Raw genomic sequence first — 14,255 nt, 5'->3', positions numbered from 1 at the left:
TTCCCCAGTGGTGATGCATGGGGGATGCACGGAGGTGCACATGCACCCTCTGGGAGCACTGGTGCACCCCCTGACCGCCAGTGTTCCCTGCTTAGGTGATGGGCAGGGAGGCAGGTGGGAGCACTGGTGCCCCCCCAAGAGCACCAGCTGGGGAGTGGGGGTGCCAGGAGAAGTGCCCCTGGCTCTTCTGGGAGTGCCGCTGTCACTTCTGGGTCAGCGCAATCAGCTGTGGGGGGGATTGACTGAGGGGGAGGGGATGGGGACTCCCTCCAGTCTCTGACTGGCCCCTGGGTGGAGGGGGGGGGGGGGGAGCAAGTGCCTCACCTGACTCAGGAGGCACCAGTCACCCATGGCTCCTGTAGCTTGGAGCCTGGCCGGCAGTTGGCGATGGCTTCAGTTGGCCAGGCTCTGGTTTTGGGTGGCACGCAATGTCCCTGCATATGCCACCCCACTTTTTTTCTGCCTGCGTTTTTTGACCCCTGGATCTCCAGGGACGTGGCCAGGATCACCAGATATTTGGTACTATGTCAGTAGTCCATCAGCTCTTTTTTAATTGCCTAATTAGCTGGCACCCTAATATTACCAGTCAATAAGAAGCTGTGTGTTTCTGAAGGACAGCAAGTGGAGCGGCCACCTGCAGGGCCAGGACAATACAGTTTCTCAAGAAATTCTTCAAAGGTTTGGAAAGGCTTTATTTGTTTGCACTCAGGACAGTCACACTCCCATTGTATGTTTGCTGAAGTGGTCTAATGGATAGTGTAGTGAACTTTGGGATTGTTTGTTTTTTAAAGTTTATCACACAGTCCCTCAGTCACGTGTAAATTGTCGAAACATAGTAATACCTGCATCTAAAATTGAGATAATGTCCCCTTGATTTCAAGTGGAGTAGGATTGGGTCCTTATACTATACTGCTTAGTCTGTAAGGTACATCTCTAGCCTGTCCTTGTTTTTCTTCTAACAATGAATTAGAGAAATTGCCTGAGCTGGGGAAAACCACATCCTCAACTGGGTAATCAGTAAGAGCAGTTAAAATATTCAAAGGCTGCTTACAGAGGTGAAAAAAATGGGTGCTTTACTTTCGGCGTGGTATGCCCCTGTGCCAAGCACAGTGCATGCCCAGAAAATGTATTACCTTAGTTTGCCCTCGCTCACGCAACGTCTGTATAGATCAGGTAGTTCAGTGGGGCTTTTTGGTGCTTCTGTCTAATATCAGCTATTAGATAAAAGTGCCAAAAAGCCCCATTGAAGTACCCAGCCTATACAGACGCTGGGCAGCTGGGTTGAACTAATGTGCTTGTCCTTCCAGTTAAGTATTGGTTTGGGGTTTTTCTCATGCCTGTCAGTGGCCAAACAGTTTTTTCAGTCTGGGGGACAGAGGAGAGAGAGTACAGGACATTCAGGGTGAATGAAGCCAACTAAGGCTTATCAGGTAAAGCCCTGAGCATTATACACCTGTAAGAAAATAGGAATAAGAGCCAGTTATGTGTGCGTGGTGTTGATTATGAAGCAAAATCTTGCCTGAAATACATTAATAGAACTCTATTTTTTTACTCCATCTGAAGGCTTTTGTGTGGAAAAAAATAACAAAAAAGTAAACTATTTCTTGCTTTCAGTACCTACAGTCCATAATATCTGTTCTCTCCATCATGCATTTTCCAAAGTGATTTCAGAGTCATCTGATGCAGTAAGTGGCTACTCACACTCAGAATTATTTTGTAATGTTCTGTTGCAAACAGTGCCGTGTTAAAACCAAATTTGTATTTGCCCGAGACCTAAGTTATTTCTCAATTCTGAACCTAAAACTCTCTGTGCTTGCATAGTTCATTCAAAAGCCACTTTCACATACAGGAGGGATAAAGCCTTAGATATGAAATTTCAATTTAGGTGCATGGGGAAGTTTTTGCATTACAGTCTTGGATCTGGACCAGGCATATGGTTTTCCATATGTTCCATAGGGTCCAACACTAGAATAGTTTTGCTTATGTCTGTTCTTGAAGGTTTACAGCTCTGGATGATGGACAGTAATGAGAGGAGATGATTTCTTTTCATCTCTGCCTCAAACCTCCATAATCTCCATCTTTTTTTAAATGAATTAGTAATAATGCAAAACAGCCATTTGACACTGTGGTGCCTTGTGCCTTCTCACTTGTACCATCTATATTTATACTGGCATCTCTTTCAAACAGGGACTTTTTACAGTGCCAGTAAAGGACAGGGAAAGAAAAGGTGAGAATGAAAAACTGAAATCTAATAACATTTGGCAGGGTACTATTTGGGGTTGAAACTCATACCATGCCAGTAATAGAATCCCCTACACTGAAGTCTTCCATGTTATAAGGGTGTGAAGTAAGAGTTCTGAGTTGGGCCCAAAATATTTGCCATATTGAGCATAAACAGCTTCCCCTCCCCCTCAAAGTATTCACAGAAAGGCATCGATAGCGTTTACTTGAGCTCAGCAAGCAAAAGAATAAACAGCAGTGTTGGCAGAGCACACCCCTAGGTCAGGGACAGGAGCTATGACACAGCTATGTCTGACAACCACTGAAGGAACAAGGAAAAAATGTCCCTTTGCCAAAAAACTGCCAGATCTCTCTCCCTCCCTCCCTCCCACTCTTGGAAAGAGTTGCAAGTTCCCGCATGGGAACCCTCATCTCAGCTGCTTGGCTCTCATTGCCAGGGTAACTCCCTGGTTCTGCACCTGGCAAGTAGCCCAGCAGCACTTTTTCCCTTCCCCGATCTAATCTGTGGGTGAAGGCCAGTGGGCTGATTCCAATTCTCATGGTGCAGGCACTCATTGTATTGACACCTCAGTGCAATCCCCACACCTCCTCTCATGATTGTGGGCCCATCCCAGCCCCAGACCTGCCCACTCCTGTAAGCTAAGCAACCCCTTCCCCTTGTCTGCAGGCTCCACATCTGTGCATGGAAGGCCAGCTGGTGAGTCGGGCATGGCCAGCTGAACACCTGCTGAGTGAATGAAAGATGTGCATACAAGGTGCTGGCGAAATGAAGAAGAGACATTACAAGCTGTGGTGGCAGCCTCTGAGCTCAGGCCATGCACTGCTGACTCCTGTCACCAGGGGCTGCAAGACTTGCAGGGGGAATGAATTGGGCTGTGTATGGGGGAAATGGACCTCCTACTTTCAGGCTGTGGGTGCTTATATCCAGGTTGCTGAGTTGCATGACCGGGGGCTCCAGATGGCCACCCACTGTTTGGAAGAGACACCCTATGGCACAGCAAAGCTAAGAGAGTCACAACATCAGGACAGGAAGTGAATGCACTCAGTTCTGGACCACTGGCAGCTGCCTTGTAGGTACAGGCCCCCCAAGTGGGTCCATGCCACTCTTGAAGGGCTGCAGGAGTACTCAGAGTGGGCAGGAGAGCACAGCGTACCAGACCACTGTGGCAGGTTGTTGCTGGGGTAGCTTCTGGCACCAGAGCCCAGCGGTCCTAGCCTATCCACACCCCTTGCCAGGAGGCCCATGGAGGAGCCCCCCCATGGCCCCACTTGTGGTCCAGGTCCCACTACAGAGAAGTAGCTTAGCCTTGCAAGGAATAGATGTCCCCCTAGCTTGGGCTGGATGCCTGACATGAGCCCCAGGCATCAGTGAAGGCTGCAGGTCTGTGGTCCTCAAAGGGGAAGGCATGGCCATGGAAGCCAAGGGGCCAGTGATCCCATGTGGAAGGGCCAGCAGTCTTTGGTGTCCTGTGTGGCAATGTTTCCAAGGCTGCAGCTCTCTCAGATGTCTAGTGGATTCAGGATCATATAACTGTCCAGCTTCTACATGGAGAAGTCTCTGGTTTTAATTTTGTAACCCTGAAAGTAGGATGCCAGGTAAGAAGTTCCCTACCCTGCATCTCCCCTGCAAGATTTCTCTCTGTCTCTCTCTCTGTCTCTCTCTCACACACACACATAGAGCAGGTGCAGGGCATGCGGGGTGGGAATGCATGGGACAGCTGGCTCATGGCCATGACAAGGCACTACTGCATCAGATCCAGGTAGGCAGCTATGATCAGTGGTGGTTTGGCTATTCAGAACCACTTGGGAGTCTTTGGCAGCCAGGGAGCCCAGGGGGCCTGTTAGGAGGTATGCAAGAGCTCCCCCTACCTGCTGGGCTTGGGCCATGTAGGCAAGCTCCCAGCCCCCACCCCTACCCCCACCCCATTCTCCACCCATGAGGGCTAATGTGTGCTCTGTTTCCTCCTGACGTAACTGCGGGTGCTTAGAGTACAGTTTGAAAAATCACTTCTACTGTGGGTTTCTTGAATGCGTGTACTTTGCTGTGTACTGTCATGTCTTTCATGATATAAGGCAACTTGATTTATTTCATGCATGTATTGTATTTATAATTCATATTGTTATTTTTTTAACGAAAGAAGAAACTGTATTGTTCATGTAATGAAAGGGAAATCAAATAAAAAAGAATTCATACTAGAATTTTTTTCAGATGCTTAACATTTTAGGCAAGACAGGGGAAAAAGCTATTGATCCAATTGTTTTGGTTGCTTTGATGTGATCACAGCAGCTGCTAATATGGATTGTCAAACCAGAGATGAGTTTATAAAAGGATATAAATGTAGTTTTTATTGAACAAAGTAGCAATCCAAAAAAGGTGGTTTCAAAGGCAACCAGCACTTTAATTACAGCCTTCAGGGGCATTGTTTGATCACTGTAAATAGGCTGCTTTATTTGAGCTTTCACTAAGATGGTTTTGCATTCTATTTCATACATCTTTCTGCAGTTGAAAAGAATCAATCCTTGAGGTTAATTGACTTAAGCTTTCAATGTATGCTATGTTTTCTTTGTGGTTAAGAGGGGGAAAACAGGAAATTTGCATGCTGACAATGAATAGTGCACTAAAAATGCCATTTTTCTTTCTTTTTTTTTTTCATTTCATAATGCACAATATATTTTATGCAGGGTTCCACAGTGCAGAACTTAAATAAGGTTTTCATGATTCACATAGGCTCCCTGCAGTGTCCCTGACAATGTTATAAGACTAACCGTGTAGAGATTAATGGAAAAAGATTTTGTTATTGTCCCTCTGGAAGCCTTTTGGTTTCACTCCTCATCAGCACAAATGTTTGGTGTAAATGCCTAGATGACAAATCACTCTGGACTTAATTTCGGATGAGAAAAGGGTTATCTTATTGTACTATTCCAGGTAAGCTGCCAAGCAAGGACTAAAGTCAGGGTTTGAGCAATTTAGCTTCAGACCAATACAGAATTACAATCAATGCTCCCAATACAATTGGACCCAAAGAGGTACCAGCGCCATCAAGGTCTGGTGGTGTTGGTAGCTTGGTTATGGCATGCAGTAAGCCAAATACAGTGGGGCAAGAAGGACATCAGCTCTGGGCGCTGATTTAAAGCAGTGCCAGCAGTACTCAGCATCCCTGCTCTCTGGCATTCAGCATTCCATGCCGTCCCACCATCCTCGCGCTCCATCATGTGGCCCAAAGTTGGCAGGCCCAAGGCACCCAAGTTATTATTTCATGTTTCTGATGGCAAGGCTTTTGTTGTGTTTGCTCTGTCTAAATTCTGCATGTTGGGTCTGTTACACTGACAAAAATCTGTAGCAACTCCTTTGAAGGCCAATAATCACCCAAAGTTACCCTAGGTATATATCAATAAAACCAAGATCTCAAACTGGAATACAGCCTCCTACTTACTACTGTTTCATTATTGGGATTCAGGTGGAGCAACTGGTAACTACTGACTTGGTGAACTGTTCACTGAAGCCACTTACTTATTTTGGTGTATGATACAGAAAATGGTGGCGTGGTGAAAAAAAGCAGTACCATAAAGGCAATCCAGATTCCCCGAGGACTGTAGGACCTGAAAGATTCAAAGACTGGGCACGGTGCAGAAGCGATACCCTTAGGATATGTCTATACTTTGGTGTGTTGTAGAGCTACTTAATCAGGCTTTAAGACAGCTAGCTTGGATAGGAGTAGCCTATATGTGGCAGAATGAAGATTGGCATGGACTACCTGGCTTGATGAGATGGGCTCTGGCCATAAAACAGAGGGAGCCCTGAGCTCTGGTCCTTGCATCTGCTCCCATTGGTGTCTGTCCATTTCACCACTGATTATTAATGGAAAAAAAACTCCACAGAGATGGGAACAGGGGCCAGTGCCCACCTCAGTGAGCCACAGGGTCAGGCTTTCTCTTTTAGGCTGCCTAAGGCATAAGATCCAACAATGGGAGAGAAAGCATTCTTAGTCCTGCTTAGCTTGTCTCATTATTTGGAAACTTTGCTAGGAAGTGATAGATGCAGTGGAGGGGTCCTATAGCCACTCTTTAGGCAAATGCTATAACCAGTCAGCTATCTGGACTAAAGAATAGGAACACCCACCACCACAAGCACCACCACTTTTTTTCCCCCCCCACTTACACAGAGTTTGTGCCTTCCTAGATGGAGTAGTCTTGCAACAGAGAGTAAATGGCTGGAGCAGATCCCTTCTGAGTATATTCAGAAGGGCAAGGTGAATTATGCAGGGAGAAGTAGGACCTAAAAATTCATGTGGCTAAAGTTATCTGCTATTTACCAACCTAAAGGGAAGTTGGATTTGAGCCTTAGTGTCCAGAAGGATGAATGCAGGTCAGTGTGTGCGCATATTGGTTGGAATGATGCTGTAATAATGATGGTCCAGGAAATAGGCGAGAGGCAAGTATTTTTGTGAGTTTTATTTTATTGCACCAACTGCACAATTAGAATAGTCTGTGTAAACAGGCCCTGAAGAAGAACGTACTGTTTTGTAAAAGTTTATTTAAATATATCCCAACCATGCAGTTGGTCCAATAAAAGATATCACACATACAAAAGACTTTGCCTTTGTGTATATTACAGGCTTTTTCGTACACAAAGAATAAACATGTAAGCTTTTTCTGAATTTGTATTTTAGAATGGGGGTGGGATAGAGGAAGACCCAAAAAGAACTTATGTGTGAGAGCAAATTGTGCCTCCTTTCTGTAACGTGCTGCAGATGGAACACAAAATTGCATTCAGTAAATACCGTATTGCTAGAAAAATGTTGCACATCAACCAAAGTTGTAACTTACCTAGCTAGATGTACAACAACCCGGAACCTGCCTTTTGAGGATTGTAGGGTTTATCAATGATAGCAGTTGAGGAAAACATTGAAGAGTTGCAACCAACAACAAAATCAAGAGAGGGCACACATTTAGTGTGCTGTAAAATAAGATAGACAATCATGGAAGACAGTCATCCTCAACTGCAAAGGGATTGCTGAAGGAAGGGGCTATAAAATTCAGTAACAAGTATTGCAATATGAAACCACGCAGTGTGTTACCATAAATAATGGGGCAGGGCATTCAAGCAGAAAGAGTTGTGATGAAGGCCAGTTGTGATGTCTTGTTCTAACACAGCATAATTGGCAGGATTGGAGGCCCAGCTTGAAGCTTTCATTAAAAGAAATCAGTGGAGACCACCCACATCAGGGAACTGGAAAAAGAAAACTGAAATTTGAATCTCACTGTTTTAAAGGTATTCTCCTGGTCCCAGTCATGTATATGCCACTGACTTTGGCTGTGCATTTCATGCTTCTAGAGGAAAGAAAGAGAAAGAAAAGAAACATGTTGTAAATACAGGTAGTCATCTCAATCTATAAATGATTATCGACTAGTAGAAAAGGCTAAGAGTCAAAGTTTCTCATGGTCTGGACTGCCAGCATAGGAAATCGGCTGAATCTCTTGAGCTGAATCTCCTTATTGTAAGGGTACTGGGAGTTTTATAGAGATGTCATAAAATCACCCATCTTTTACCATTGCTGACATGGATGATTTATTAAGAAATCACTTGCTGCCAAGGAAACTGACAGAGATTGACTTCATTTTCTGCCTGGGTTCTAATGGGTCAGCATTGTGCAGTAAGGAATCTGATCCCAAACGTGCAATTAAATGAAATGTAAAGGTGTAGTAAGCAACACACTTTCCTTTCTAGCACATTTGGGAAAGATACATTTTGTGAACAGGATAGTGGCATTCTCTGTTCATATATCCATGTAAATTGTAAACCAGAATCCATCATGCCAAGTCCTCTGGGATTCACCTTATCTGGCACTCTCATCATTATTTTTGATCTGTGTGCAGTTTATGGAGGGTGGTGAGGTTTCTCATCTGCTAAAGAGTATTGCCCTCTTCTGCTGCTGCTTAATCACTCTCTAACATGAAATAAATATTGCACACACACTTTCAAGGTATCATAAAATCTGCCATAGAGTGCAACTAAAGGAACAAGAACTATAATAATACTTCACCTGTGTGTTGGAGCAGCAGTCAGTACATCACACAAAGGTTCAGCAGGGCAGTTGTGTTAGAATAGAATCGCTTAGGGACTAAAGGAATATTATGTAATTATAGGATTGAGTTTCTGCCTTACGAAAGACAGATTGGTCCTGTATAGTTATTCAGGGCAGTGACTCTCCTACTCTTACATAAAGGGCCAGATTAATTGAAGGTCACTCAGAGAGGCATAAATTACACAATCTTGTGTAATGATTGTTGCTGTTTGTATTATATAAGCACGTAGAGATCACAATTCTAGATTAGGGCTGCATTGTGCTAAGCAAAGTATCAATGTATTGCAAAAAGACATTTCCTTTTTCAGAAGCTTACAGTCCAAATGGATGGTGGGAAGGGATTCCCTGTGAAGCAGATCAGGCAGTGTGTATGTAGTGGGGGACAAGGATGGTTGTAATCCTCAGTGCTCAGGGTATGTGATAAGTGTCTGCCATGTGCTTTCCTGAACTGCAGGAGCAAAAATGCTGCTCTGAAGTACTTCCCCTTATAGGGACCTGAAAATTGGGAGTGGAAAGGTGTTTTGGGTAGGTTTTCACTGCAGTGTTCATTCGTCTCTCAGGCATTATCTTAACCATCCTCCCATTCACGCACTTGCACACAATCTTCAGGCTTTATTTTGGCGATGCTTTCAATTGATGTGGCTGAAGTGAATCTTTCATCTAAGCTCTTAACCCACCTACTTTGCAACAAATACAAAAGTGAAATCATTCAATTCCAAGAATACTCTGTAGAGACCTAACTAGCAGTTACAGACAGGGGACTTGTACCTGATCGGATTTGTGCCCTTCTGGTGCTGAAATGGGCATTGTTCTACTTCTTGCGGCTGGAGGCTCCCTGCCTCCATTCTGGTACCCCCCTTTACTGAGCACCTGAGTCTCATGTGCCAGTTGTCCACCCTTAGTTATGCTACTGGTCCTCCAATGCTTTCCAACAATCCTCACCTTCCTTCTCTCCATACACACCCCAGTGCCCAGGACAGGTACATTCTCATACACTGCATTGAATTATGCAACATCTCAGCTCCCTGCAGTGCAAAGGATGTTGCCAATTCAATCATTATTTCATTTTATTTTTGTTTGTATTATTGTTATCTTACTGGGTTTAGCTAGAGTTCTCTTAGATGAAAATGTATAGTCTCTCTCACCCTGAAACACTTAAGATCAGCAATACCATTTTAAGGAAAAAAAATAGTAGATCATTTTAAAAGCTAAGTTAGAAGTGCTATATAGATCTGGTAAAATCAAAGCTTACCAAAACATAAGAGCGATACATCACCTTAATAAAGTACAGTTAAAAGTCAGAGGCATAGCAAGGCAGCTCTGTACCAGGGACAATTGTGACATATGGCACTGTGCTTGTTGCCACAGTGCCTATTGTAGCAGCATAGTCAACTACCAATATGTGGCACCTATTTTGTGCCTCCTTGTAACGGGTACACGATCTGGGCCACCCTTAACGTGGCCCACACACCTGTCTCTGGGACAACCGCCCGCTTACTCGCCTGCCATGCCTTGTTGTTAATTAATTGGTGTTAATTAGCGGGAGGCTGCCCTGGTACTGCCCTGCTGCCAGGGGGCGCTATCTGCAGCTCCATTTCCTCCCCAATACCACAGCCCAAGCCTCGCAGATGTTAACTCAGGTCTATCCCTATCTTGGCCCCTTCCTGTTCTCTCTGGGCCTTCTCTGTGATGCTAACGCTCTCTCCTGGGGCTCCCCATGCCCAACTTGGGGTTCCTAAATTATGCTGCCCCCCTATCTGGGGCTCGCCATGCCCACACTTGAGCTTCCTGAATTATGCTGCCCCCGCTATCCGGGGCTCGCCATGCCCAACTTGGGCTTCCGAGTAATGTTGCCCCCTATCTGGGCTCGCTGGGCCCACACTTGGGCTTCTTAATAGTGTTGCCCCCTATCTGGGGCTTGCCATGCCCACACTTGGGCTTCCGAGTAATGTTGCCCTCTATCTGGGGCTCACCGTGTCCAACTTGGACTCCTCAATCACACTGCCCTATCCTGGGGCTCACAGTGCCCAACTTGGGCTCCTCAATCATGCTGCCCTCTCCTGGGGCTCGCCATGCCTGCACTGGGGCTTCTCAGTGGCCCCCCCCTCTGGGGCTGGGTCTCTGTACTCACTATGCTGCGCCTGCACTGGCGCTGGGGTCCTCACACTCTGCTGTGAGTCCCCTATGAGGCCTCCTCCAACCCCTAATAGCCTCACCCAAACCACCGGTTTTATAACAACAACAAAACACAAGCCCCTGGGCTGTAACATAAATTGAAGCCGCCTGGCTAAAACAACATTGCTCAAGCCTCAAGAGCTGCCATAAGCCGTACCTGCAGTCAGGCTTCTTCCCATATCCTAGCTTAGGGAGCTGCTGGCAGAGAACCCCCTCAGGCTTCTGCTCCTGGGCTTTATAAGGGTCAAGCCCTGCCCCTTCTGGTCAGCTGACCTTCTTTGGTTGCCCTGGCAACCCACAGCTGTGCTCCTTAGTCACTGCTAGGGCTCCTTCCTTAGCAGTTTTCCCCTCTTCAGGCACAGGGCACCTCAGTGCTCTGTGACACTCCTCTATCAAGGTGGCACCCAGGAGTGCTATCCTGGCTGTTCCCCCTCAGTTACACCACTATTAAACTAATGTTGTTCTTAAACACTTCAGCCTTTTTTTATCATTATATGTCGAAGGACTCCCTCTCCCTCCCAGGTCAGTTCTAAGCTTTTCAGTGTCTTAAAACCCAGATTGTCTCCTTGTATAATTTCAGACCTGCTTGTCTCTTAGTTAAACTAACTCCTTAGCTTTATTGAAATCTATATGCTAGAAATAAATAATTTATTTTTCTCAGAACTTTTTAGGACACTAGGAATCATTATCCAAGTCCCAGAAGCACACATAGTGAGTACAGCACCAATGAAGACCTGGTGAATTTGGCTGCATCTTTGCTCACTTAAGAATCCTGGTACCAATCATCTGAGTTAACTTAGCACTGAAGGTCTATCCAACTGCAGGAAAGTAGGAGGGAGTTATTTCCTCTCTTCCCACCTTCTCGTCAAACATATTCAAAAAGTCATATGGAGGATTTCATTTCTGGAAATGACTGCAGGCAACATCCCACTCATCTCTGTGGGTTTTCACTTCCCTAGAGAGAAGTGACATGCTTCTCTAAAGAAAGACTGGTTATAGTTGTAATTATGAAGTGACAGCTAGTTCTCTGGCATATCTTATTTTAGCTCAATTTTTTTCTTTCAGGATCAACAGTTATGGCAAGTTATAGGACTTATTATTAGCAAGAAGGCCTACTCAAGATAGTAAGTGTGTAAACGATGACTTTTGGGTGTTCCCTATACACAAATTATGAACAATACTCTGCACTGAGTGAAAGGAAATGGTTTTGACCTAGAAGCAACCTTGATTTACTAATAGGAGAATCTTTAATAGATGAACCTTTATGATATATAATTGGACAAAGAAGTAATGTATAACTCTAAGAAAAACTGTCAGGGTGACAAGTCATTTTGTATGAAGGACTATTAGGAAGGTGTGTTCGGAGGGCAGCAGCAATATTGGAAGATAGACATTTGCAACTTGCCTATCTGTTGAAAAGTAGAATAATATCATGAGTCAGGAGTTGTGCAATATTCCTAACCTTCAGATTGCTTCAGAATATTCCACTTTAATATAAGAGCGTTAAAGCCTTCATCTCTAGCCTTCATCTCTTCAGCTTATTTTCTCTCCTTGACGGTTCTATGAGATAGATGTTCCTGGGCATGTGCATAGTTTGGGAGGTGGGAGTGGATTTAGATAGCATTGGAATAAGAAAGATTGATTCTTATTGAGTTCAATAGCTTTTGAAGACTGTGTAGGGAGAACTCCAATGTTTTTTTTTGGTTTTCCATATTCCATATATTATAAGAAATATGGTGATCCTACCACAGGTAGCAGGATGAATAGATCTGAATTCCAAGAGTGCTCTTTATGTGTTATTTACACCCAGAACAAATAAGTGAAAAACTGAATTTGGTGTCTGTGATATTGAGAAAGTAAATACCAAGTTAGATATTGAAAATAATATAAATTTTACATTAGCTGTTCATATGGTTTTGGCAGGAGGATATCTTCCAATAAAAGTGATAAAAATATGTTAAACAGTTCTAAAACATATGCAATATCTTTCTTTTCTTATGTATTTTTTCTCAGGCTCCATCTATGAAATGTTTGGAAATGAATGCTGTCTGCCAACAGGAGAAGTGATTAAAGTTATTGGGTTCAAAATTAATAAGCTTATAGCAAGTATCTGTGAGAATAATGAAGAAGGTCGATGTTCATCTAAAACTGAACTCTCTCTGAATTTTCCAGGTACAGTATTTTATGAATACATGTTACTGAGGAATTATAATCAACATAATCACCTTTATCTGTTTTGTTGATTCGTTAGACTTAACTGATGTGTATCCTAAGTACCTACTCAGTTGTCAAGAATATAATCTTAGGAGATGGCATTAGACAAAAGCAACTAATTTTTAATCTTATGTAGCTTTTTATTGTTTGGCTAAGAATTATTATTATTATTATTATAGGCAGAGTTATACCTAAGGTGGTCCAAGGTGAGGCCCATTATAAAAACCTGTTTTCAGTTACTTATGACTTTGCTAACTTCAACTGTTTAGGCTGAAATTTTCCATACTGGATGCTTGAGTTGGGCTAAACTATTTTTAAGAGCTGCAGCAAAAACGGCTGAGTCATTTCTGGAAACAAGATTAGGGGAAAGATGTTGTTTTGCCTGTAAGAAAATTCTTACCAACTATTTTATGGAGAAATTCTGGCAACTCCATGCTTTAGAGAGCAGACTTAAAATTTCCTTGGTACAACATTGCCTTACTGTGTCGATATGAGAAAAACAGCCAACTTTGCCCAACGAGGATCCAAAAGCCCTTAATTTGGTGGTATCTGCAGGGCCAGAGAAGGGTTACCCTGGCTGTTGGCAGTGAACACACTGCTTCCTTTATGGTAACAGTGTCTCCCATGGGAGAAGTGGGGCTGGCAGGTTATGAAGGGAGTCCTGAACCCCTCTATTGTGTAGGGCTGGAGCCCCAAGCTTCACTGCCTCCATCCTTCCCCCTGCCTCCATGGTGGTTCCCCCTGTTACTGAGCTGAGTACAGCTGGCCAAGAACCAAGCTTTCCAAGTTCACCAGAAATTTCATTCACATGAAATGTAATTTTTGTGTCTGTCTTGGAATGAAGCCAGTTTTTATTTTCAGCTTCTAGTGAGCTCTTTGCTTAGTTGTGGATCTAATGAAGAATGTTACTTTCCCTCTGTAGCTGCAAGGATCCATAGCCCTCAGGCAGACATGTCAGGGGCATCTGCCACATGGGGGAGAGACGCTGTCTTCCAGCGTGCCTGTCCAAGAGACAGCCATGTGAGAAATCCAGACAGGTTCCCTCAGACCCTGCCTTGGAGTCAGCGAAAGTTCATTGAACCTGAGATCTTTTAAATGAAACATTTCAAGCTCAGTGAACTGGCATTTTTCAATTAAACTTGGTTTTGTCAGAAAATTGCCAACCAGCAATAGTTATAAGTCTTTGAAAAATGTCATCCATGCTCAATAGAGACTTGTTAGGTTTTGGCAGCTAATCAATACTGAGCATACTCTGCCCATCATCGCTCCTACACATGCCCGTTGGTCTTTGCATGTGACATCTGCCCTAGAGTAATTGAGCATGTTCCAGCCCAAAGGTTCAGGGGCTCACACAATTTTCCCTACAGACACGATCCCAGGTGCTGTGGGCTGCCATTATATCAGGTACCATCAGGCTGAGGATTTTTATCCTTGCAGTGCTCTCAATACTTTTACTAGAGTGGCCCGGGCAGCATCAAGGAGAATAAAGCATGCCTCAGATAGACCAGAGAGAAGAGCGAGATCCACAAAGGGCAGTGA

At 44.1% G+C, this 14,255-nt stretch overlaps 1 protein-coding gene across 2 annotated transcripts in view; it reads left to right on the top strand.

Moving 5' to 3' along the window:
• Nucleotides 1–14,255, top strand: part of THEMIS (thymocyte selection associated) — a 129,128-nt gene that overhangs the window by 15,820 nt on the left and 99,053 nt on the right. For both annotated transcript variants that reach the window (XM_019479475.2, XM_019479474.2), the window contains exon 2: nt 12,516–12,674. In XM_019479475.2, coding sequence (XP_019335020.1) covers nt 12,516–12,674 — 159 coding nt within the window. The remainder of the gene's footprint in view (nt 1–12,515; nt 12,675–14,255) is intronic.

This window comes from Alligator mississippiensis, chromosome 1, assembly GCF_030867095.1.
Source record: "Alligator mississippiensis isolate rAllMis1 chromosome 1, rAllMis1, whole genome shotgun sequence".
Lineage (NCBI taxonomy): Eukaryota > Metazoa > Chordata > Crocodylia > Alligatoridae > Alligator > Alligator mississippiensis.
Note: the sequence above shows the minus strand (reverse complement) of the source record. Positions and strands in the feature narration are given on the sequence as shown.